This window comes from Nothobranchius furzeri, chromosome 12, assembly GCF_043380555.1.
Source record: "Nothobranchius furzeri strain GRZ-AD chromosome 12, NfurGRZ-RIMD1, whole genome shotgun sequence".
NCBI classification, from domain to species: Eukaryota; Metazoa; Chordata; class Actinopteri; order Cyprinodontiformes; family Nothobranchiidae; genus Nothobranchius; species Nothobranchius furzeri.
The window spans coordinates 37,943,506-37,970,411 of record NC_091752.1 but is presented as its reverse complement, the minus strand read 5'-3'; the positions used below and the strand labels follow the sequence as shown (position 1 = coordinate 37,970,411).

Below are 26,906 nucleotides of genomic sequence, written 5' to 3'. Positions count from 1 at the left end.
TGTGTGTGTGTGTGTGTGTATATACATATACACACACACACACACACACACACACACACACACACACACACACACACACACATATATATATATATATATATATATATATATATATATATATATATATATATATATATATATATATATATATATATATAGCCATGCCCTGATGTGGGGGCTGGGGGGTGCGTCGACATGGTCGGGACATAGAAGGGGGGTGTGCGGCTAAATAAGTTCGGGAACCACTGTTCTAGGCAATGCAGGTTCTTCCAACTGATTTATTATTTGATGCCTCATGGAGGAGAAGTGTGTCGAACTGTCCCGCTGCCCGTCACTTTCTCCCTTCTGTCACAGTTTCTCCTTCTCCTGCCACCCGAGGCTGGAGGAGAAACTTGAGGGGGGGGAGCATGACCGTGATGTTTTTAATGCACTTGTCCTGTTCCCAAGGAAGAAAAGCCTTGGTGAAAGAGGTAAAGAACAACCCAAAGATTACTGTGGCTATGCTCCAGAGATGTGGTCAGGAGATGGGAGAAAGTTGTAGAAGGTCTACCATCACTGCAGCCCTCCACCAGTCATGGCATCGGAAGCCTCTCCTCAGTGCAAGGCACACGAACACCTGCATGGAGTTTGCTAAAAAACATATGAAGAATTGGCTGAGGCTAGGAAGGCTGAGGATCAGGCTAGGAAGGCCGAGGAGGATGCGCTGAAGGCTGATCACCGGACACATGGCAGCGTTTGAAGCAGATGGCAGCTCGTTAGCCAACTTCCACAAACAATTAAGATGCATTTTCGCCTAATTTATTCACTGACAACGCATAAAGAAAAATAAATCTGGTAAATATAACTCACTCAACCTGGAGGTAAGTGGTGAAAATTTAGAAAGTTTGCAAACATTTATTGACAAAGTTTTTGAGTTTTTTGTCATGGGACCCATGAGATGGAAACACCTGGGACCAAGCCGTCCCCAGGACTCGCCTGAGGCCTCATCTCCCCATAAGGATGTCTTAAATTTACTAGAACCTATAGATAAACGGCTTCTGGGATTTGAGGGGCGACTCCACCTCCTCGAGGTTCTTCACAAGGAATTCAAAAACCTCAGAGAATCTCTAGAATTCAGCCAGGAGCAAGTGGAGCGACTCGCGGCTGAGAACATGTCTCTGCGGGAATCGGTTTACTCCTTGACTGAAGGATTTGATCGGATCTCCCAGGACAACAAATCTCTAAAGGAGACGGTTCTGGATCTCCAGGCACACAGCATGAGAGATAACCTGGTGTTGGCAGGCCTTCCAGAGCAGACGGGAGGAGAAGCGGAGGATTGCGAACAAACCATCAAGAACTTTCTCCACACCCAAATGAAGATATCTGAGGAAACTGTTGGAAACAGGGGTGCCCAATCCTGGTCCTGGAGGGCCGATATCCTGTATGTTTTAGTTTGAACTCTGTTTCAACACACCTGATTTCAATCAGCAGCTAATTAACAGGCTTCTGCAGAGCCTGATGAGCTGCTGCACAGGTGTTTCTGTCACAGAGTGGTAATGTTGCACTTAAGTTATATTCTATATTGCATGTTTTACTTGTTTTTATTCTGATGTGCATGTTTTTATTGATGGTGTGTTTTTAGTTGTTTGGTGCAACATTGTGTGTTCATTCTGTGTAATCACCCTGATCATCTACACCTGTGGCAGAGTCGTGCCTGGACTGCCAATTATGAACAGACGCAGGCAGGACAGGTTTTATTTAAAGGGAGGAACGCGTGGACCAGACAGACACACAGAGAGCCAGGATGGCAGACAGAGCTGAGTGCAGAGGAGCGTGGGTGTCCCTCCCTCCACACATGTGCGGCGCACGTACAGGTGCCACTGAGTCCGGTCTGAGTCTTGGACAGAGGGGGTTTCACCAGCGGCAAGGACAGCAGCAGCAGAGGAGAGAGCTCCGCGGCCGGAGAAGCCAGGGCACGGAGCGCAACACGGCAGGCGGGCAGAGTTACTCTGCCCCTGCGCGTAATTGAGCAGTGCCTGGCAGTGTTTGGAGTTTGCTGTCTCTCTGTGCGTGGTCTGGTGTCGGGGACCTTTTACTGCCAGAGATTTTGTGTGTCACAGGGGCCGGCCCGAGGATTGGATCCACCGTGCGGCGAGTCTGTGGTTCCCCGAAGACGACGCGCACCGCCGTAGGCGGGGTTGTAACGGCTTCCCTGTCGAGCTCACGCAGGGCCGGACTGGACTGCTTTGTCCCCTGAGGCTCAGCACAGACTTATTTAGGAGATCATTTTGGGCATCATCATCCGCGAGCCTCGGAATAAATTCCTTTTTAATTTGCTTTGTGGTTGCCTTGTTTTTTTTAGAACCTATTTTAATCCTTTTAATATTAGTGGCACCATCCATTCTACCTGGATCGTGTCACATTTCAACCACTGAATCAAGTCTGTTGGGGCAGAAAAACCACAAAACCTGCTGGATACCGGCCCTCCAGGACCAAGATTGGGCACCCCTGGTTGGAAACATCACCTTTCATCGGGTACATCGCCTTGGAGCTAGGAGAACGGACAGCAGAAGACCTCGTCCCATCGTTGCTAAATTTGAGCATTTCAAGCAGAAAGATCTTGTTAAAAGCTGCGGGAGAGAGCTTAAAGGTAAAGACTACAGCGTGAACAATCAGTTTCCTAAGGAAATTCTGGATCGCCACCGAGTTCTCTTCCCGCTGCGTAAGAAGTTCATCCAGGATGGCAAGCGGGCTGTCATCTCTGTTAAACTGTTTGTGGACAGCAAGCTCTACAAAGAACGAGGAGTAACAGCCTGGCTTTATTATACAAACATCAGGTACAACTCTTTTATTATTAACAGCATTCACTGGGTTGGATCATGTCAGGATTTATTAGCTGCTAGATCTGTGTTTAGATATGTTCACCTGTTCCCTCACCACCTCACCCCCACAACACTTTTTCTTTTCTTTCTTTTTTCCTTTTCTTAACCTTTATAATTCCTTCCATTGCCTTTTTTTATCTGCTTCTGGATCTTTACATCTGCATGGCACAATTAGCTTTTTTTCTACACTGCAGCAACACACACACACACAGAAACCATACACACAGTCACACACGATAATGTTTATGTTTATGTATTTAGCAGACGCTTTTGTCCAAAGCGTCTTACAAGTGATAATCGGCATGTTGCCCTTGAGGCTAACAACAACAACAACAACAACTTGACATCAATAATGGAGAGTAGGGAACAAAGGAGTGGACGGTAGAGAGGGGGACAGGTGCAGGCAAGGTGCTAGTTAAGAAGATGCTCTCTGAAGAGCAGGGTCTTCAGGAGTATCTTGAAAATTGAAAAGGAAGCCGCTGTTTTAGTAGTGCTTGGAAGGTCATTCCACATTTGTGGAACGATGCATGAGAAGAGTCTGGATTGTCCTGAGCGTGGTGTAGGCACTGCTAGCCGATGAGCCTGTGATGACCGGAGCGGCCGAGACGAGACGTAAGCCTTTGCAAGAGGATTCAGGTAGATGGAAGCCATAACATCTCGGACTTTGTATGCTAGTGTTAGCAATTTAAATTTGATGCGTGCTGCTAGCGGTAGCCAGTGGAGCTCAATGCACAGAGGGGTGACGTGTGCTCTTTTTGGCTGATTGAAAACCATATGTGCCGCTGCGTTCTGGACCATTTGAAGAGGTCTCACAGTACTGCCTGGAAGACCAGTTAGAAGGGCATTGCCGTAATCGAGGCGGGAGATGACAGTAGATTGCACCAGGAGCTGGGTGGCATGTTGTGTTAGGTATGGTCTGATCTTTCGAATGTTATACAGCGCAAAGCGGCATGAACGAGCAACAGAGGTAACATGATCTTTAAAGGTCAGGTGTTCATCAATCACGACACCCAGATTTCTAACTGCCTTTGAAGGAGCCAGAGATAAGAAGTCATTTTGGATTGAGATATTGTGCTGTATGGATGGTTTTGCTGGGATGACAAGTAGTTCAGTTTTAGAGAGGTTGAGTTGGAGATGGTGGGATTTCATCCATTTTGAGATGTCAGAGAGACAGTTTGATATTCGTGCAGAGACGGTGTGGTCGTCCGGTGGAAATGACAGATAGAGCTGGGTGTCGTCTGCATAGCAGTGGCAGGCGAAGCCATGTGATCAAATGATCTCACCACTGAGTCAGTCTCTCTCTCAGCTGTATCCAGCGTAAATAACTTTACTGGCTTCTCTCCTGTGTGGTTCATTTCAGGATGTAAAACTATCTAACACTGAATATCTCTGGAGAGACCTAAAAATGGCTGTCCACCAATAAATCCGCATACATTTATACAATTCTGTGTTTTTCTGTCAAGACGGAGTGCTGTGTATACATTAGTGATGAAAAAAATGAATTTCAATTATTTTAGCAAATGGCTGCCATAAAAGAAAAAGTGAAAAGTTGATCGTGGTCTGAATATTTTCCATACCCACAGTGTGAATATGTAGTCTGGCAACAACTCATAGACAGAGCTCAATCTACGGTTGTGTTTCAAACTGTCCACATGCTTTTGTACAACAAACAAGGTGACATACTCACCGCTATGGATGTCAGTCAATGGGGCAGTCCACCATACACTGTTGCAGAAGACTCAAATGCATACTTTTTCTAAATAAATGACTTAAGTACCTCCATCTGCTCTTGACTCAAAGAAAGCCCTAGTTGAAATAGTCCAAGGTTGATGCCAAGCCATTTTAAAGGAGCCAATGCCATGTTAGTTGTTCCACCCAGACACGTAATTAATAACCTGTTCCGTCTAGCATTCCAATAATTTCTCTCTTTGCTCCAATCTGTCTTTGTTTTATGCTGTTTCATCTTTTATTGTTGTGTATTTTATTTCTGTCTGTAAAGTGTCCTTGAGTGTTTAGAAAGGCACTGTTGAAATAAAATGTATTATTATTATTATTATTCCCCCCCACTAAACTGATAGAGGGCTGTGATTGGCAAGGCACAAGACTGTTTGGGCCTGCTGAAGTTCCTACGGAGATGGCTAGACCAACCAAGAGAGCTAAATCATTTTGCTTTAGCTACTGTCTGTCTAGATTTCTTGGCAACCAAAGACCACCTAGCAGTGGAAGAGAAGGAACATGTCAAAATGTACGACAGTGTCAAGAGTTATAAAGTACTGTCAACTTAAATCAAACACAAATTAGATGGTAAAGGGCCTGTGTTTGATATCGTGCCTTCTAGGGTTCTACAACCCCCCAAGGTGTTTTACAACACAACCAGTCATTCACCTACTGACACACCAACACATTTTCACTCCCAGCACGTCAAAAATAAACGCTTGGTCAGCCACCCTCCACGTCAGACCCCTGACGCCATAAGTGCCCTTTTTCGTCACTTATGTGCGAAAAGGTTTTTTTTTTTCCCTTTTCTGACTGCAGATCCCAATGCAGCGTTACACTGACGTGATGGGATGTTCGCAGCCAGGGCACCAAACAAGCTCATTGTACCTCACCCTAACCTTATCCTCTTGTTATTTAACCTTCCCTTCACCCATATCCTAACCTTAACCATCTTGCTAGCGAACACGTAAGTGATGTGTTGGTCGCTCTAAAAGCCGGCTCTATGAAGTTAACGGTGGGAGCCGCCTCGTCATTGGTCGGGCTTGGACCGAGGCAACGCGAGGGGAAGGTTTCAACTACCATGGTGGATTCAATGTCAGAATGCATGGGAAACAAATGCTTGATCATAGTGAAAGTAACGTTTTAGGTAGTAAGAGGGTTAAGGTTAGAATGAGGGTGAGGGGAAGGTTATAAATAGTGAAACGTTAAGGTTTAGGTGTGGTTAAATGTGCTGGTTCGGTGCCGCATCAGCAGACATCCCATCACTTCAGTTTTACGCTGCAGTGGGATCTGCAGTCAGAAAAAGGAAAAACCCCTTTTTGCACATAAGTAACGAAAAAGGGCACTTTTGGCGTCAAGGGTCTGACGCGGAGGGTGGCTGACCAAGCGTTTGTTTATGACGCGCTGGGAGTGAAAATGTGTTGGACACACCTTCACAAACTGGTGGAGATGAATTGCAGCTACCCTGGGACGCACTGACTGAAGCGAGGTTGCCCATTACTGGCACCACTGACGCCTCCGACCACCAGCAGCAGGCTAAGCGGGTGAAGTGTCTTACCCAATGACACAACAACTTTAACAGACTGAGCAGGACTCCAATCTGAAACCCTCCACTTTTAGGGCAGGCTTAACTACTCAGTCACTGTTACCCTGAATTATTCAAAACTTTAATTTTTTATGGCAGTTATCTGCTTTGTACGTGACCCCATTGTGACTAGCAGTTAGCTTATCGATTTGGAAAGAATTAACCCTCCCACTGTCCTAATGGGTGTGACCCCACGAGGAAAGTTGACCATTGAGCAGGGTTAATGGTTTATCCCTTGGGTCCATGTGTTATGGGTGAGGAGTGAGCACCACCTCACCCCTGCCACGTGGACCTCAAGGGATAAACCATCGATCCTGCTCAATGGCCAACTTTCCTCGCGGGGTCACCCATAAAGACAGTGGGAGGGTTAAACTATATTTCACCAAACTGTAGTCATTCAAATAGCTCTCCTGTTGATATCAATAATTATTATTTCCATAAAATACTCCTTTAAAAGAACTGAACTATTACTTTGATGTCATGTCACGCCACGTGAGCTGGCAGGCCGGTGGGTTTGGTGCATGTGTGTTACTTGATCACCGCCATGTGTGGACATTCTTCTCATTTCATCAGTGAGTGCTCAGCTGTTCTCCAGCCCGTCTCCGTGTCTCCTGTCCCTAAAGTGTCTTAAAGCAACAGTTTGTCTTTCATCCATTACGCCCGCTTTGTTGGATTTGGGCTTTCTTTTCATAGTTTGACCACTTTTTATCGTGCTGAGACAAAAATCATATTCATATCTAAAAATACTGGTTTGAAATGCAAAACTTACAGATACACTAATATTTCTATTGACTAAAATCCAAATCTTGCCAGTGGAAAAAAACTGAATAAAATGGTCATTTATACCTTGAGGGGCTAAATTGTGACCCTTGTATTTACTGGAAATTCCCATAAATTGGTGTCATGTCAACTTTTTAATCCAATTATACTGTACAAACACAGGCACACTCGCGCGCACACACACACACACACACACACACACACACACACACACACACACACAGGCATGCATACACACAGCTGTCTCCCTTAAAATATGCTGGGGTGCTGTTGGGTGGGGGAGAGGGTTGCCATGAAAAACAAGAGCTCAGAGTTCACATTCTGTCCCATCCACCGTCTCACTACGACCCTCAGCTCTAAACGATCTGCTGCAACTTCAGCGTTCATGTCTGTGTCTGTTGACCGCCACTAACAAAGGCCACACTGGAACCTATTAACTGCCGAGCAGCAACATCAAGACAGATGCTGTGGATTTAGGAGTTGGTCCTGAAGAGAGATGATTGTTCCAAAGATCTTGTTGGTTTTGGTTCTCTCTGTATGTTCTGGTAAGTGTTTCACTGTGAGTGAGATTCCTAATATTTTAAACCTCACTGGCAATGTTTTGTGGCTTGCTGTGGAAGTGGAAGTCCTGCATGTTTAAGAAATATTTAAATGTTGGTCTTCTTAGTAATAAATATCCATATCAACTATTGAGGAAACAACCTTTCAGGTTTAGAAGCCCTATTGTCTGTTATCGTCCAAACTCCCACTGGGAATAAAATGTTGGACATTAGGAAACTAAATATTGTGGATGTGTTGTCTCATGTGTCTTATAAATGAGACAGAACAGTTGTGTCAAGCAGCTTCCTGAAATGTGACCCAGCTACCAAACCCCCTCTAAGAACATTCTAAGAGCAAGTTAAAGAAGGGGGGACAATATCCGTGTGTACACCAAAGTATTATTTTTCATTAAAACTTTACTGAAAACATATTAAAGTAAAAACCAATGAGGAATTTCTGGTTTTAGATGAACCTTCATTATCTAAAGGGATGTGTTGGCCATTCTGAAGCATGTGTCTGTGTAGAAATTATAACTAATATCTTACTAGTTGAAGATAGCTTCCATTACACAGGAAAATAAATCTTACTTCATTCAGGACTGATGTAGCACAGCCATAGTCACTGATGTGTTAAAGAAACATGCAAAACGTTCGTGTTTCTGCCTCTATAAATACTCTAAATGTGAATATAAACAGTCCATCCATTTTTTTCTGTCAGTGTTTGGTTTCAGGAATCCTATGCTTCAATGAACCATTTAAATAAATCTTATTCCCAGTTTTATGTTAACCATGGACCATGATGTCCAGTAAATCTAAAAAACGGGGCAACAGAAAAATCCAGACAAGACAACAAAGTGAAAATGTAGGATGTTAGGAAAGAAAATGTCTTAATAATTAAAATAACAGGGTTCTCGAAACAGAATCATGCAGTCATGTTTGGGTTTGTGTGTGTGTGTGTGTGTGTGTGTGTGTGTGTGTGTGTGTGTGTGTGTGTGTGTGTGTGTGTGTGTGTGTGTGTGTGTGTGTGTGTGTGTGTTCTTGTCTTTATGGGTGTATGTATGTGTGTGTGTGTGTGTGTGTGTGGTATTCTTAAAGGAGCTTCCTCCCACTGATGCCCTTGTGTATTAAATGTACCACTGAGCTGATTATTTTCTTCAAGGACTTGCTGACAGGATGCAGTCTTGTCAGAACACACTCTGTGGAGTTACCACTGTGAACTTTTGGACTAGTTGATGTGATGCTTGACATGTTTGACTGTTTCTAAAGATATTTACTTGAAATCAAAAGCCTTAAATTACAGGTGAAACTGGAAAAATTAGAATATGATGCTAAAGTCCATTTATTTTTAGGTAATCCATCTTAGACTGAGACCATCTAAAGGCTCAGGAATCCTTTGCAGGTGGTCTGGATTCATTAGCTGATTAGAGTGGGACATTTTGAGTCTAGAATATTGAACCTTTTCACAATATTCTGATTGTCAGAGATTTTGACTGTGGGGTTTTGATAAGCTGTAATCCATAATTACTACAACTAAAGGCTGAAATGTCTGGCTTTGCATCTAATGAGTTCATCGTGTATATTAGTTTCACCTTTTTAAGTTGAATTACTGAACTAAAAGAACTTTTGCACTATATTCTAATTTTAAGTTTCACCTGTAGTATTTTAATTCAGTTGGAGCCTTTTTCAGAGGATTGTTGGGACCCCTGATATTGAAGAAGTCCTACACTAAAATAATAATAGTTTTACCAAAGTTATACCATCCAGAATAACTAAATGAAGGGACAGGGTCCAAAAACTTCAAGCTCTGTCTTGTCTGGGAGTTAAAAATAAAGAGCACTGATGCAGTTATTGATGCAGTAGTTAAATCACATGATAGATGTGCATTAATGAAGGCTAAGCACATGGAACTGAAAGAATCGTCATTAAACAAGGAAATCCTCAAAACTGTAGGAGACTGATAATTTAAAGACAATTGTTTTGAGTTATTATTTTATTCTATCAGTTTATCAAGTCAGCGTATTTGGTCACTTCACTCTTTTTTTCTTTTTTGCTGTAATTTTCCTTTCATGAACCACTGTGTTTGCCATAGGTCTCCAAGTTTGATTTATTTCAGTCTTAATCATATATTCTTATCAATTCAGTCACTCAAAAGAAGGATCGTTTGATGACGATGATCTGAAAGAGCAGTGTCAGGATACTGATTCCTTCACATCACAAGTCAAACATCTTCTGCATCAAGAAATCTACATAAATAGTCATACATTTGAATAACTGAATTTAGATTATTCATTTGCACTAATTCATGATTTTAAAATGATCTTTTTGAGTTTTAGTGAACAATTTAATTTATCTGCAAAAACAAAAACACAAAGTGATCTACTCGATAAAGCGCATGAAACTAGTGAAGAAAAATGTGAATATAAATGGTAAATCTGAACGTTACATTTAGTTGCTGAAGAAAACCCACAGTCTACAGCATCATCGGTTGGGGCATTTACTTCCCGGAGAGCAGCAAAAAGGACTAGTGCTGCAGCAGGTCAACCGGAAACAGGAATACGGAGCATTGGGGAAATGACTGACAGCTCCAAGTGTCTCTCTCCTGCCTGCTTTCTATTTTTGCGCACGGCCAGATTAAAGAATAACAGACATGGTGCAAGTGTACAAAACCTCAATGAGTAAAAAAACAAGCAGAAGAATAAATATTTAAGCTACAGATTATGACTCTTTAGTTTTGATTAAAAACCTTTAATCAAAGCTAGGCTAGTGTGTGTGTGTGTGTGTGTGTGTGTGTGTGTGTGTGTGTGCGTGCGTGCGTGCGTGCGTGCGTGCGTGTGTGTGTGTGTGTGTGTGTGTGTGTGTGTGTGTGTGTGTGTGTGTGTGTGTGTGTGTTCTTTGCTCTGGCAGGCTAAATGAAACAAGATCCCAGCTTACTCAGAACAGCCAGAGAAAAGCCTGCCAACGGATTCTCAAAATAGCATGCAGTAGGATGTCACTTGGCTTGTAGAGCAGCATGCTGGGTCATATTATACAAAACTGAATGGCATGTTTCCTGTAATCATAACAGAGCTACAACAGTGGTCTGTTTACTGTCAAGAAGATGAAGACACGGTCATTGTTTCCTAAAAGCACTGCTCCAGCAAGCAAATGAATGATTTGGAACAATTACATTTAGTGAGACAAAAGTTGATGTTTTCTAAGTTTTAAACAGCCTAAAGTCTGATAGACAAATGTTCTTCATTTATGTATTTGACTGGAATAGTTCTCCAGATTTCTTGAGGGACGTTTTTTCCTAACTAGTTATTTCCAGTTCTCACCGAGGATCAGATAAAAGTGGTTCATGCTTTTAATACCTCTGTCTTGGCCTACTCTAATCATATTGATTTAGATACCGGTAAGTCATCTCTACAATGCTTCTAAACTGTCCAGAACAAACAGCTCCATCCAGTATATTTCCAGTATTTCCACCCAGTGTTGCATAAATTTTTCATCAAGTTCTTGTATTGATGATGGTAGAGTCTGACTGCTGTGCAACGCCTTCTCCAGCGCATCCCAAAGATTCTCAATGGGATTAAGGTCTGGACTCTATGGTGGTCAATCCATGTGTGAAAACGATGTCTCATGTTCCCTGAACCACTCTATCACAATGTGAGCTGGCATTGTCATCTTGGAATATACTTGTGCCATCAAGGAAGTAAACATCCATTGATGGAATAACCTGGTCATTCAGTATATTCAGGTAGTCAGCTGATCTCATTCTTGGAGCACATCCTGTTGCTGAACCTAGACCTGACCAGCTGCAGCAACCCAGGATCATAGCACTGCTTCCACAGGCTTGTACAGTAGGTACTAGGCATGAGGGGTGCATCACTTCATCTGCCTCTCTTCTTACCCTGATGAACCATCACTCTGGAACAGGGTCCATCTGGACTCATCAGACCGGTTTTTATAACGCATTAGACAGTTCTTAAGCCTCCTTTCCATCAGAAGCTAAAGCAGCACGTAACAAAATAGAGGCATTTTACCTGTGAGCGCCCTTTCAGCCGGCAGCGATTCTGATACGAAATGCTCATTAACGCAAATTACTAATCAGCCAATCACATGATGCCAACTCAATACATTTAGGCATATTGACATGATCAAAACGATCTGCTGCAGTTCAAACCAAGCTTCAGCATGGGGAAGAAAGGTGATTTAAGTGACTTTTAACGTAGCATGGTTGTTGGTGTGAGATGGGCTGGTCTGAGTATTTCAGAAACTGTTGATCTTTTGGAATTGTCACACACAGCAATCTCTAAGGTTTACAGAGAATGGTCAGAAAAAGGGAAAACATCCAGTGAACGGCAGTTCTGTGGGTGAAAATCTTTGTTTGTGTCAGAGATCAGAGGAGAATGGCCAGACTGATTAGATCTGATAGAAAGGGAACAGTAACTCAAATAACCACTCGTGACAACCAAGGTATGCAGAAAAGCATCTCTGAATGCACAAAACGTTTAACCATGAGGCAGATGGGCTACAGCAGCAGAGAACTACACCGGGTGCCACTCCTGGCAGCTAAGAACAGGAAACTGAGGCTACAATTCACACAGGTTCACCAAGATTGGACAAAAGAAGATTGAAAAAATGTTGCCTGGTCTGATGAGACTCAATTTCTGCTGCAACATTAGGAAGGTCCGTCAGAATTTGGCGTCAGCAACATGGAAGCATGGATCCATCCTGCCTTGTATCAACGATTCAGGCTGGTGATGGTGTAATGGTGTTGTGGACATTTTCTTGGTACACTTTGGGCCCCTTGGTACTAAATGATCATCGTTGCAACACCACAGCCTACCTGAGTATTGTTGCTGACCATGTCCATGCCTGTATGACAACAGTGTACCAATCTTCTGATACAACACATTCTCATCCCTGAAGTGTCAAAAACTGACGATGGGTGACCAAGAGTTTGTTTCTGACGTGTTGGAAGCCACAACGCTTCTGGCCTCAGAGTTTTTATTTTAATTATATAGATAGATGATAGCTTGCCTTTGCTTCCAGGACATGTCCAAAGCGTTACACTTTGCTGCCGATGTAAAGGAACTCTTCCACTACAACTGTGGCTAATTGCATTGCAGGTCATTTTATATTAAATACCTAGACTGTTCTAGTAGAAAGTACGTTTTGCTGTCATTTTGTGATGCCTTCATGTCCAAGGGAAAGTAGGCTTTCACCCAATTTTAGTAGTTTCTTCCATCTCATTAGATGTTTTCTCTGCTTGATGCATGCCAATGATTTGACCCTTCTCAAACAGACTAACATCTTTTCCACGACCACCAGATGTGTCTTTCTACATGCTTGTTTAAGAGATGAGAAGCAACTCATTGTACCAGTTGGGGTTAAATATCTTGTTGCCAGCTGAAAGATAATAACCCCTGTAAAAATTATCCAATAGGAGGCTCGTACCGATTTGCTCGGTTAAAATTCAAATTCAAATTCAAAGATACATTATTAAAGGGATACTTTGCAACTTTTTCATATTTTTAAATCATTTTCTTGAACCAGTGTATGTGCTAAAATTATCCTTTACAGGGTTAATGAAAGGCCACCCAGCCCCATCACTCCCTATGGCCAGATTATCCTACTTGCAGCATCACAGTTGCTGGTCCGATCTGTTGGACTTAGAATAATAGAGCTTACGTACCTCGTGCTGCATTCTGGCTCCAGCACATTTTCTGTATGTTTTAGATCAGGGGTGTCAAACTCAAATTCACACTGGGCTGAAATGAAAATCTGGGCTGAAGTTGCGCGCCAAACTTTAAATTTTTTGAAAAAGTGACGGCAAATTTGCACATTTTCTTTATCAACATATATGCAATTTTGAACCTTCTAATTAGGAAACAAACTTATTTCTGCATTAACACTGAGTGTGGAATAACCAAATTACATACGAGCACGTCAATTTTAAATAAAACGCATCAGTGTTATTCATTACTTGTGGTATAATCAGCTATTTTAAAATCTATTCAGGATTTATGTTTTCTTGTTGTTTATTCATTTTTCTCATTTTTTATTCTCCTTTTTTCTCCTGTAATAAGTGTCATCTCTGCTGTGACATCTAGCTTTCCCCACTGAGGAACAATAAAGGGATTTTCTATTCTATTCATCTATCTGCAGCCTTTCCACTTCCTGTTTAATGTAGGTTAAATCTTTTCTCACGGGCCAACAACAAAATAAAATATAATTTTATCTTAAATGAAAATGCAACATCTCACCTGTTAACTTTCATGTTTTGGAGCAGAAAAAGAGCATAAAACCAACATATTTAAAGCTCAGTTTGCTCCACTGGTTTACTGTGATGCTCACCTGTTCCAGCCAGATACCTGCATCATGGGGTTGAGGAGCTCTGAGCTGAGGAGGAGACTCCTATTGTTTTGTTCATCTTCATCATAATAATGACAACATTAAATGACAACAGGTGCTTACATAGGTTAGTGCTGCTGAACATGTCTGAGCAGTTTGACCACGCTGTTGTGTGTCGGGGAGGAAAAATAAAAACTACAGCAGCCACAGAGTCATGCTGATTTGAGGGTGTCGCTGCTCGCTGGAGTTATATCCAACGTGGCTTCAACGTCAGCAAATAGCGGAGTAAACTCGGCGCTGAGTGAGAGGAATGTTTAGTTTGTCAGAGGCAGCGGACCGGCAGCAGACGCTGGAAAAAACACAAAGGAGGGGGCGCTTCGGCTCTGCGCTAACGCCGCAAAACATCATGGGAGTTGTAGTCTTTGCGGTAAATTTGTCCAGCGGGTCAGTTTTAATATTTTTTTTATATTTATCTCATGGGCCACATAAAAATGCTCTGCGGACCAGATGCAGCCCGTGGGCCTTGTGCCTGACACATGTGTTTTAATCAATCAATCAATCAATCAATACTTTATTGATCCCAGAGGGAAATTAGAGTTTCAGTACACACCATTCAACAAGATTTGGTGACTGTGGTCATTCGCAACCCGAGTCGCGCTACCTTTAGATCATGAACACAGCTGATTTGTATAATTTAGGGATGAATCGCCCCTCTAGACACTAAGGAAGGCTGGGAGATGTTTCAGCTGTTAGATTAAAGTGTTTAAAGACCAACGCACAGCAACAAGAAAAGTTTTGCATTCGCTTCTACAAATGGACACTAGTGGTTGTTAAAAGCAAACCAAAACTGCCTAGTCAGTTATGTGGTGGATTGTCTCAGGGGCCTCTTTGCATAGACTAGACCTTGGGTCTTGTCTGGTGTGGTACATTGGCTTCTGTTGCTCTGGTGTTCAGGGTCTGTTCCTGTGCAGCCATGATAAAGAATTTTACTCAACCGACTCCTGTTGCTGTTGACCACTTTGAGTCTGTTCATTTATTTTTCTCTTCTAATAATTACCCTTCCCTTCACTCACTGATTCTGATCTACTCACATGTTTGTGTGTTTGTCTACTTTTTGTTGTTTTAGGTTCCGTTTTCTGCTCAGAAGATGAAACGCGGTTGATGAAAACGCTATTCACAGGATACAACAAGGTGGTTCGTCCCGTAAACCACTTCAGTGACGCTGTAGTGGTCACCGTGGGACTGCAGCTTATACAACTCATCAGTGTGGTAAGGACATGTGTCCCTCTAAGAGTACAAACAGAAAGATTCCATTTGGAAAAGAAAGATTTCCTTCACATAATTACTGCATTTTATGCGAAAAGGAAACAGAATTGTCAAAGATATTCATTCAATGTAGTTTTTTTCCCTGATTTACATAAACCAAACTAAACATTCAAGATGTGTGGACGAACAAACAAGATATATCCTTTAATTATCACATTTTTCCCCCAGCTTTTAAACAAAGTGTAATTAATTAGGTTTGATGTTTTTCCTTCTCCTCAGGATGAAGTAAACCAGATTGTAACCAGTAATGTTCGTCTACGGCAGGTAAATGTATTGAAAAATTAAATTACAAGTTTTTAAAAAGACAAAATAACAACATTGCTCATAATTTTAGTTCATGCAGTCAGGTATTTCTGTAAAGTATTTTCCTTTGAAACAGGCATAATCAGACAACCTCAGTTTGGAGAAATAAAGAACATTTTCAGCATACAGAATGAGTGCGTTTACATGCAGCCAGTAACCCTTTTAAAACCCGAATATTCACAATAACCAAGTTCCGCACGGCCATGTTAACACCGCCAAAAACCCGGATATGCTCATAACCGAGTTTTTAAAAACCTGGTTACTACACCTGGTAACCCTTTTCTAACCCGAATGTTTGGTCGTGTAAACGCATATCGGGATATTCCCATCAAAGCGTGTGTTCTGTGCATGCTCTGTTCGCAAGGAATCTTGGTCTTTTGAGTAGCGAGACGTTTTGTATGTTAAGCGCAGCTCTCTCTATATTTGCCATTTCTTGCTCACGTACTCTCCTTCGAATGAAGGCCAGTAAGCACAGTCGTTGTAAGAGCTGCTGGTGGGTCAATACCAGCAATAAAGCGCAAACAAACGCGGTCGCTATCTCTTCCGAACTGGGAAACATGTTGTTGTTTTCACGGATACCGGAACAAGAAGAACTGGAAATGACGCATATTGCGTCTGGACGTAGTCCATACGTCCTGACGCTACCCCAACGTCCGCATTTAAATCGGGTTGTGCAAGTTAAGGGTAACTCTTTCTATTTATGCTTGTAAACGGGTTATTCTGATCAACTCAGAAACCCGAATACCGACCTTAACCCGATCATAACCCGGATATTGGCTGCATGTAAACATAGTCATTAACTAATAACTCTGTTTGTAGTGCCTAAAAGCACCATTTACGTAGAGTTACATTAGCTGCAGAGGTAGCCACTTTTAGCTACTTCTGCCTGGAATCCCATAACTCTGCCAGATTAACTATGAAAAGTGAAATGTATTGCAATATAAATTATTAAAAATTAATATTAGCAAGATTTTTTTATGGAATTGTTTGTAGACATTTTAGAAGCAGCTGGTTGTTAGCTTTTTGTGTTCAATTAAAGCTAATCTCTGTTTCCCAAAATGAGGTTATTTTAGGCCATTGGGAAAGATGAACAGAAACCTGCTTTAAAACTATTAATTATCTTATTGAGTTCAGTTTAGAAAAGATATAACTGTTATATTTACAGTGGAGCAAAAAAGTATTTAGTCAGTTTGTGCTTCCTCTAGATGAGAGTGGCCTGTAATTTCATCTTTGGTATACCTCAACTATGAGAGACAAAATTAGGAAAAAATCCAGAAAATCATATTGTCTGATTTTTAAAGAATTTATTAGCAAATTATGGTGGAAATTAAGTATTTGGTTTCTGGCTCCCACAGACCTGTAACTTCTTCGATAAGAGGCTCCTCCTTCCTCCACTTGTTACCTGTAATAATGGAACCTACTGGAACTCATTAACAATAAAAAAAGTCACCTGTCCATAACCTGAAACAGTCACACTCAAAACTCCGGTATGGCCAAGAGCAAAGAGCTGTCAAAGGAGCCCAGAAACAAAACTGTAGACCTGCACCAGGCTGGGGAGACTATATCTGCAATACCCAGCTTGGTGTGAAGAAATCAACTCTGGGAGCAAATATTAGAAAGTGGAAGACATAAAAGATTACTGATAATCTCCCTTGATCAGAGGCTATATGCAAGACCTCACCCCGTGGGGTCAAAATGATCACAATAACGATGAGCAAAAATCCCAGAACTACACGGGGGGACCACGTGAATGACCTGTAGAGAGCTGGGACCAAAGTTACAAAGGCTACCATCAGTAACACATTACACCACCAGGGACTCAAATCCTGCAATTCCAGACGGGTCCCCCTGCTTAAACCAGTACGTGTGCAGGACTGTCTAAAGATTGCTAGAGAGCATTTGGATCACAACATGTCCTATAGGTTATAAATTGTAAGTCGCTTTGGATAAAAGTGTCTGCCAAATAAATACACATAAACATAAAACTGAGTGAATGTCATATGATCAGCTGAAACTAAAATAGAACTATTTGGTAAAAACTCTACACATCATGTTTGGAGGAGAAAGAATGCTGAGTTGCATCCAAAAAACCTATACCTATTGTAAAGCATGGGGGTGGAAACATCATGCTTTGGGGCTGTTTTCTGCAAAGGGACCAGGATGACTGATACATGTAAAGGAAAGAAAAAATGAGGCCATGTGTCGTCAGATTTTGAGTGAAAACCTTCTTTCAGCTGAAACATGGCTGGGTCTTTCAGCAAGACAATGATCCCAAACACACCACCTGGAAAAGAAGGAGTGGCTTCATAAGAAGCATTTCAAAGTCCTGGGCACTCATCATAAAACATTCGTAAGAATATTCCTATATACGTTCCTATGAACGAAATTTAGAATGTTCGTACGAACAGTCAAAATACTGATTTATGAAACATGCGGTGGCCACTCAGTTGCATGTTCTTCCGCAATCATCTGATGATAAATCCCACCTGTGCATACCCAACTGATTGTGTCCGTTCTCGGTCATTTACATACTGAAACACCCTCAATTCACACCGCGCCCTCAGCATGTGAGGGGATTCTCTGCGTTCTACCCGGAAAAAAATAAAACTTTGTAGCGAGATAAAGACACTGGCTGCCTAAGTGCAAAGAACCAAACAAGTTACAGAGGTTATAAAGGAGAGGTCTCTGTTAGAAAAAAAAAATGAATATGATAGATCGTGGAGTAATGGGTTGTCATTTACATTTGAGGAGTCGTTTTGGGCGGAGTTAGTTTTATTTGGAAATGTCTGAGAGTGCAGCTTCTTCTGAGCTGTCATACAGTCTGGTTACCTTGAAAACACGTGTATGATCAGTGAGCAGAGGAGGGTTTGAGGGTTCTCGTAGCTGTAAAATAGAAAATGGACTGGTATTGGAATCGGGCAGTTTGTTGCTCCACAGAGTCCCACATCACAGCGTAGCTCCAGAAACGATCGTTTGTCTAGCGCATCTCAAGCAAAATCACAAGGCAAATCTCATTAAATCAAAAATACTATATTAATTAATTTAAAACATCATAAAAATGGGAAGGGTAAAACCTGTGATCACAAAAAACACGAATTCCATTCTACAATGTCTGATAATCGTCAGTCACGGGTCACCTGTTTTTCCACCCAAATAATTATTTAATTGGTAAAATAATTTGTGGATGAGGAACATTTGTGGACAGCTGAGACCTTTGGTGTTGCTGTTCCCTTGTTCTACCACTAGCTGTTGTTTGTACGCATGGTAGGGCTGGGCGATATGGCAAAAATAGAATATCACGATTTTTCCAATATTTTATCACGATTTCGATTTTATCACGATTTTTTATCCATGAATAGCATAACTTCAATTGCGTATTAAAGAAGAGAAACATTGAATAAATAAACATTTATTCATATTAGGGATAATCAGCACAGTGCTAACACACTTATATTTTAAACTCACACCAGACATGATAAAAGCCCTGAGAGAAACAATTACAAAAATCAGTTTTTCTCGTTTTTCAAGTTACTTAACATAAATTAAAATCATAAACATATTTAAAGTGCAAACATGTCAATTGCAAACGTATTGTGCAAACAATAACTTGTTCAAAATACTATGTAGCTCCCAGTTGCTCATGTAGTGGATAGTTAAGCTCAAATACGGCTCTGATGTGCGGCTGGACCAGAGATCGCTTGTGGTAGCAAAAAACTGCGCATTCTGAATATTTTCTGCAACAAGTCTCTAAATAAAGTAAAATTTTCCAGTGCAGATTGGAGACAACCCATAGAAGCACTGATTTGATCTCATTTCAGAGATAAATAGAAAAAATAGAACAGGTTAGATGCACCTAATAAATAAAATTACTAACAAACTCAGGAATCTTTCTTTGCTTCACTGTTCTGGTGCTGAAAATATCACTAATGTGGATCAAAGGAGATACACAGATGAGTGCACCTCTTATTATTTGGAAACTACATTTACTGCAGCTGGCAGAGGCAGAGATTGTTTCTATTGATACACGGAGTTTACAGAATCATTTTACATGTTAATAGGGGAAGACTGCAGGAGGGAGCGGTAAAATACAGGGGGTCCCAGCATAAACAAGAAACTACGAGTCTGATGAAACCCGCTGGTTTTCCATCAGGCAGTCACGGAACAGCTCCAGCGACCCAGTGACCGAGCTCAGTCCGGTACCGACACCGGCTCGGCAGAGGGTGGACGAGCCGAGGCGACGTCGTGCTCTGCTTAAGAAGCGGTGTTATTTTCCTGCTTCAGAAGAAGCGTCCAACGTGTTTTTACGCTTTCTCCGAGACATGTCACCTCGCTAAGTTATTAGCGCCGCGCGCTAAGGAAACCCTGCGTTCCTCTTCGGAACGAAAACCTTGTTGCCGCGGCCGAAGCCACGTTTGTTCACTGCGGGGCACTAATATATTACTATGACTCACTCTGATTGGTTAAGGGTCAAACAAAGGCGTGTCATTCGCCTGAGGTAAGTTCCCTTTTCATTCAGAGGCAGAAATTCAACAGCAGAGCTGTGAATCGTGATAAAACGGTCTCTCAAAAATGACAGACCGTCAGATGTGTAGATCGTAAAACGGTCTAAAATTGTCATATCGCCCAGCCCTAACGCATGGTGAGTTTTTTTTATATGTAGAAACATTTCCACACATGAGTAAGTACAACATGAGAAATACCACACAATGCGTAAATTTGTTCCTACACACGAATTACGCACAGATCTGTGCATAAGTACAGTTGATAAATGAGGCCCCTGGAGTGGCCTAGCCAGTCTCCAGATCTCAACCCCATAGAAAGTCTGTGTTGCCCAGTGACATCCCCAAAACATCATTGCTCAAGAGATCTGCATGGAGGAATGGGCCAAAATACCAGCAACATTGTGTGAAAGCCTTGGGAAGACACACAGAAAACATTTGACCTCTGTCATTGCCAGCAAAGGGTTATAACAAAGTATTGAGTTGGAATTTCATCATTGATCAAATACCTAAATTAATACTTCATCAAACACCACAGTTTGCAAATAAAAGTTAGACAATGTGATTTTTTGGATGGGTTTTTTTTTCTTCATTTTATTTTGTCTTTAATAGTTGAGGTATACCTACTGTATGATGAAAATTGCAGGCCTCTCTCATGTTTTAAGGGGAAGAACTTGCACAATTGGTGGCTGAATATTTTTTTCCTCATTGTATATGTATTCAGATTTACCTAATGGGTATCTGAAATGCATGACTCTTATTTTCATTTATAAATAAATATTAGTGATGCACAATGACATTTTTAGGCCGATATCGATATCCGATAGTAATATCACTGTTATGGCCGATAACCGATATTTGCCCATACCGATATACTGACATTAATGCTTCTAAAATCAACAGATTTTGTATAAAATTAAAATTACTAAAGCTGAATTTACCGTATTTACACACACCACACAGATTTACACTCCTGAGATAATTACATTGACTGTTCACATGACTAAACAAATACACATCACCCTCTGAAACAGATAAAAATGGAGAAAAATATTGGTTGTTAATATGGGCCCAGTTTTATTTATCGGATCGTGACCGATATGTTAAAAAATGACTAACATCAGCCGATACCAATATTAATGCCGATATATTGTCCATCCCTAATAAATATATTTATATTATAAAAATTTTATAAATCCACACAAGAGGATCCTTTAATGTTTGATAGGCTGTTTGCTGTAAAACGTTTATTACTTATTAATTTTTTTGTTAAAATAAAATTAATATTGAAATGTTTTTCGTTCTATTTTGTAGCAATGGATAGATGTGAACCTGAAGTGGAATCCAGATGAGTATGGAGGCATCAGAAAGATCAGAATCCCCTCCAGTGACATTTGGAGACCCGACTTGGTGCTCTACAACAAGTAAATATGATTTCTTTTATTTTCTATGTAGCTTTACTCTTTCTCTCCCTAAACTCTTCCTCTCCTACAGTGCTGATGGTGACTTTGCCATCATCCATGAAACCAAAGTCCTGCTGGAGCACACCGGCATGATAACATGGAATCCTCCAGCCATCTATAAGAGTTACTGTGAGATTATTGTCCTCCACTTCCCATTTGACCTGCAGAACTGCAGCATGAAGCTGGGCACCTGGACATATGATGGTACTCTGGTTGTGATCAACCCAGTAAGACCGTTTCCTTCTGTGTTTCATTAAATAGTTTAAGTTGAAAGTGTCTGAGGCCAGTGGACCCTCTCTGCTTTAGGACAGCGATCGACCCGACCTCAGTAACTTCATGGAGTCAGGTGAATGGGTGTTAAAGGACTACAGGAGCTGGAAACACTGGGTTTACTATACCTGCTGCCCTGACACGCCATACTTGGACATAACCTACCACTTCCTGATGCTTCGCTTGCCACTTTATTTCATCGTTAACGTCATCATTCCCTGCATGCTCTTCTCCTTTCTCACTGGACTCGTCTTCTACCTTCCTACTGATTCTGGTATGTGGGAAATGGTGGGTTTTGGTAACCCTAAGTGGTGCAATTACATATCACAAAGATGATTTTTTTACTCTGTAGGTTTGCAAAAGAACCTTCAGACAAGAAGACAATAAAAAGGTTGTATATAAATAAGTTTGTTTTGAGTTGTGTTTGCCGTTTGTGCATCCAGGTGAGAAGATGACCCTCTCCATCTCCGTCCTGCTGTCTCTGACTGTCTTCCTGCTGGTCATCGTGGAGCTGATCCCCTCCACTTCCAGTGCTGTTCCTCTCATAGGGAAATACATGCTCTTCACCATGGTGTTCGTGATCGCGTCCATCATCATCACAGTTATCGTAATCAACACACACCACCGCTCACCCAGCACACACACCATGCCCGCATGGATCCGCAAGGTACACATTTGTTTCCGTTTTTTAATTACATTAAATGTGTTGGAAAGACTTTTGATCTATCAGTGTGTCTCTCAGGTTTTCATCGAAACAATTCCAAACATGATGTTCTTCTCGACAATGAAGCGCCCCAGTCAGGAGATCCGGCAGAAGAGGCTTTTCCCCACAGATATGGACATCTCTGACATTTCAGGCAAGCCGGCACCCACGGAGCACATCAATTTTTATTCATCGACATTAGAATGAGTGTTAACAAGGAAGTCAGAGCGACACATTCCTGCTCTCTCTCGTCTACAGGGAACCCCACCCCCACTAGTGTCACCTACAAGTCTCCTATCATGAAAAACCCAGATGTTCGCAGTGCAATCGAAGGTGTGAAATACATCGCTGAGACCATGAAATCAGATGAGGAATCTAACAATGTAAGAAAACATCGGCATGAATAAGCTATCCATCCATCCAATTATCCTTCACTTATATGTGGTCGGGTTGCAAGGGCAGCAGCCTATGAAGAGTGACCTAGACACCCCTGTCCCCATCCACTTGGGCCAACTCCTCTCGGGAAATCTCAAGGTGTTCTCTGGCCAGGCGAGAGACATAGTCCCTCCAGTGTGTCCTTAGATCTTCTCCCTGTTGGACGTACCTGGAAAACCTCACCAGGGAGGTGTCCAGGCATCCTAAACAGATGTCTGAGTCACCTCAAGTGAGGAGGGGCAGCGGATCTACTCCCGAGTGCCCCCAGATGACTGCAGAGAAAACTCAATTTGGCTGCTTGCATCTTCGACCTCATTCTTTCAGTCACTACCCAAAGCTCGTGACCATAGGTGAGAGTTGGAATGTGGCTGCTTCACACTCTGCTGTGGACCGCGCCAGCGAAAGCTGGAGATCATGTTCTGATGAAGCCACAGGGTCACATAATTTCCAAAAAGCAGAGACCTGATCTTTAGCCCACCAAAACAGATCCCCTCAACACCTTGGCTGTCCATAACATTTATGAACAAAATCGGTGACAAAGGGCACACTTGGCAGAGCAAAACTCCCACCAAGAATGAACCCAACTTACTGCCGGCAACGTGGACCAAGCTCTGACACCAGTCATACAGGAGGCTAAAGGTTGGTTTATGCTTGACGCGTCCGCGAGGTTCGCACGGCTTCGCGCAGAAAAGTTGCGTTGTTTTAACAACCACGCCCCTCCACCGCGCCTCCGCACGGCCCAAACTTTCCGCACCGCGCACCTAGGAAATTTTCTAACCACGCGGACAGTCAGACGCGGAAAAACATGGCGGACTGGCAAGAACTAGTATAGCAGAGGTTTGTAAATACAGACATTTGTATGATTCAGCTCTCAGAGATCACCGTGATCAACATGTTGTTAATAATTCTTGGAGAGAAATAGCTCGCACTGTCGGAAAAGACGAGGACGCTGTTAAAAAATGCTGGAATGCCGTGTTGTAAACAGTCATTTCTACTTCTATGGTGTAGTGTTGGATGCATGCCATAGAGCTCCATGCTGCCCCATACAGTTTGGGAGAATATTGGCTCACCGCAGAGACAAGCCGCATGAACCAAAAACGCTGCAAGTTGTGAAGCGCGTTCCATCCGCGAGCCGCATCACCAAGCGGAAAGTAAATGCGTCAAGCATAAACCAAGCTTAACAGCCCGTTTCAAGGAGCACAGTACACTGCTCATAGGACTCCCCAAGGGATACAACTTGCATGAGTGATCCTTTTAGAACTTTAGCCTAATTTATACGTTTCCGTCTGAGTTGTTGGAGACATGCAACCCCATTATCCGTCGTTGCAAAGGCTCTCCAACAGGCACGTGAGGGCGGACGGAGTCAAGCCCACGTTTCTAAACTGTTGAACGAAATGGAGAGCGCAAGCTTGAGAATGGCCAGGATGCCACTTCCTGTAAATGTGTAATCAGCACTGCCATTGTTCCCTTAAAAAAAACAAAGAGAGCCAACGATATCTAGCGGCAAATGGGCAGCTTGAAGACTACCAGAAAATGTGAACGTTTATTCCACTGACATATATTTAAATGGACAAATAATGCCCATTGGCTAGATTAAGATGGATTTGATATAAAATGGGAGGTTCCCACCACTGCCATTTGACCATGGGAGAAGAGGTGGAGCTGAGAGAGGAGCTGTTACGGTTGGAACAAATGAACCAATGTAGTTACTAGCTATGGCCGGACATCTATTAACGTAAGGTCCAGGCTGAGGCCTTTCCCCGGAGCTAGCTCCTAGCGCTAGCTCGTGGCTCTGATGCTAATTAAATATTCAGAATTTCAAGCGTTTAATTACACTTAAACGGAGGAGTTCCAAAAAAATCCACCCCCTTCAAAGTTGTCATGAATGTAAACTAGATCTATTAAACCTAAAATGGTTTATTGAACCAGGCTGTAAACATGTTTATTTCTGCTGTGAAAATGGCATTTTTAACATGGGAGTCAATGGGAACTTGATCTGTTTTGGTGCCAGCCCCTAGTGGATGAGGGTAACATTTTTGCCACTTCCATGTTGGCTTTATAAAATTCCCAGGATTGTGGGGGCTTGGTTTATTCACCCATGACTGAAGGAGTATACACAGCAACTGGGTTTAGAGGTGGCGAAGGAAGAGGTGAGGAGAATGAGGGGCAAATTTGTCGGTGTTAAAAAATTCTCTGCAATACAAAAAACACAATATAAACACAATTCTAAATGTACTATCTTGGACAGAATACATGACTGTAATGGTAGCAGGATACCCCAGAAAAGTGCTACGCTCTCTGTTGTCCTCGTGGGGAATTGCTTTGCAACACTTTCACCTCAAAACCTCTTCTGCTTTTAGTGTTACAAACAGATAAATAAAAAAACTATTCTGTTGCTGTTCAAACTAAAATCTGACTCCTCTCACTTTAACGCAGGCATCGGAGGAGTGGAAGTTTGTTGCCATGGTTTTGGACCACATCCTGCTGTGTGTGTTTATGGCCGTGTGCATCATCGGGACGCTCGCTGTCTTCGCCGGGAGACTCATTGAGCTCAACATGCTGTGACCCATAAAAGGACATCTGTTCACTCAGATTAGATACACCACAAGTGTTTAGCAGGTGTGTGTGTGTGTGTGTGTTTTCTACACACAAAGGCTGAGTTGGTTTTAAACCACTCTCACACGTATGTCACATTTGTATTTACTGAGGTGGAGATTTCATAAGCAGACATCCTTACTGATGGGTCTCTTGATATAAAATGGTTCAAACTTGAAACTTTTCTTACCACAAACACATTGTTTGGTTTTGTAGTTTGTAATTGTTGCCGTCACTTTCATATGTGTGTATCATGTAACTCTGATGTAAAAGTAATAACTGAGTTCTTATTGTTTGTGAGTTTCATAATAATTTGATCTTATTTTCTTGATGCAGGCAAATATTTCCTATCTGGAAGTTTGATTTTTTTGGTTTTGCCTGACTCTTATGAGTTTTAGCTGTCTAGAGTGGGGTTCGGTGGTTTAGTTTTAAAAATCTACCTTTAACTGAGAAGTCTCAGTTGGACGTTCTGGTAGACGTGAAGATTTGAATCAAACAAGCTTCATCTGATCAGAAATCAGGAAGGTTGTTCCTCACAGCTTTAATTCAACAAGCTTGGTCCAAATGTGATTCAGTAAATTCTGATTTGGTATTAAATAAACAATGTATTATAATATCAATGCATATGTGTGTAATTATTTAGGTTTATTATTTCATGTGGGGTTAAGGTTATGTAACTGGGTTTATTATTGCATACAAGTAAAAAGAAATGTAAAGAAATGTTTTTGTTTTGAATTATTAAAAACAAAATTCTTTGTTTTGAACACACAAAAATCCTTTAGACTTATTTAAACTGAATAATAAACACAAAAAGAATCATAAAAGGCAAGTGTTGCCCGTCTGTTGCAGAAAAACTTTATTAGGCGTGCCAAGCACACAAAAAAGCATGTACACCAACGTACCTGAGAAATTGGACCAGCAATAAAATGTTTTAATTAATATCATGCAGAAGAAACTGCATTTTAAGGGGGGAACTAAGCTGTGATGAAGGGAAATAAAAATACAAATGTGAAGCTACAATGAATCAAAAGGGTGGATTAAAAAAATCCCAGCATTCTTCAGGAAATCGAGTGAAAACCTTCATACCCCACTTTTATCTCTTCCATTTTAAAAGAAATTCCAAATAAAAGCCTAAAAAGCTTCACAATGTGTTGCCAGACCGTTACATGTTAAAACACCAATGGTTGCGTAGACTTTCACTAACTCACTACTAGCTCAGGCTAAATTCATTCATATTTTCCACACAGCAACTAAACAAAAACTGTTGGACTGTAAACAGGCAGACGTACCAAGGCACACATCATGTTGGCACCAAATACCTACAGGAAACATCTGGAATGAATGTCAGCACTAGAAGAGTCTTTATAGACTCAATCCCATTCTAATGTTTACCAACATCAAGGCTGCAGAATACAAATCAGATATTTACTTAAAAATTAAAAAGTTAATACGTTACCACTCCAAACAGTGCAAGTAGACTTTAGAACACAATCGG

The 26,906-nt window shown here is 41.7% G+C and overlaps 1 protein-coding gene across 2 annotated transcripts; it reads left to right on the top strand.

The window, feature by feature from the left end:
- The first annotated feature begins 2,696 nt into the window (after positions 1-2,696).
- chrna1 (cholinergic receptor, nicotinic, alpha 1 (muscle)) lies at positions 2,697-26,027 on the top strand. 2 transcript variants are annotated; one of them, XM_054750401.2, is made up of 10 exons: positions 2,697-2,816; positions 14,944-15,086; positions 15,363-15,407; positions 21,260-21,369; positions 21,440-21,635; positions 21,715-21,952; positions 22,122-22,345; positions 22,421-22,535; positions 22,640-22,764; positions 25,253-26,027. In XM_054750401.2, exons 2-10 carry the CDS (start codon positions 14,979-14,981, stop codon positions 25,379-25,381), a joined length of 1,290 nt encoding a protein of 429 aa, XP_054606376.1. In that variant the 5' UTR covers positions 2,697-2,816; positions 14,944-14,978; the 3' UTR covers positions 25,382-26,027. The 2 variants fall into 2 exon arrangements, with proteins under 2 accessions (XP_054606376.1, XP_015800518.1); XM_015945032.3 differs by lacking the exon at positions 2,697-2,816 and adding an exon at positions 7,218-7,487.
- Positions 26,028-26,906: the final 879 nt, after the last annotated feature.

Coding starts and splice junctions, on each gene's coding strand:
- chrna1 (XM_015945032.3), top strand. CDS start 7,439: ATGATTGTTCCAAAGATCTTGTTGGTTTTGGTTCTCTCTGTATGTTCT. Junction 21,636..21,714: donor CTCTGGTTGTGATCAACCCA/GTAAGACCGTTT, acceptor TCTCTGCTTTAG/GACAGCGATCGACCCGACCT. Junction 21,953..22,121: donor CTACCTTCCTACTGATTCTG/GTATGTGGGAAA, acceptor TTGTGCATCCAG/GTGAGAAGATGACCCTCTCC.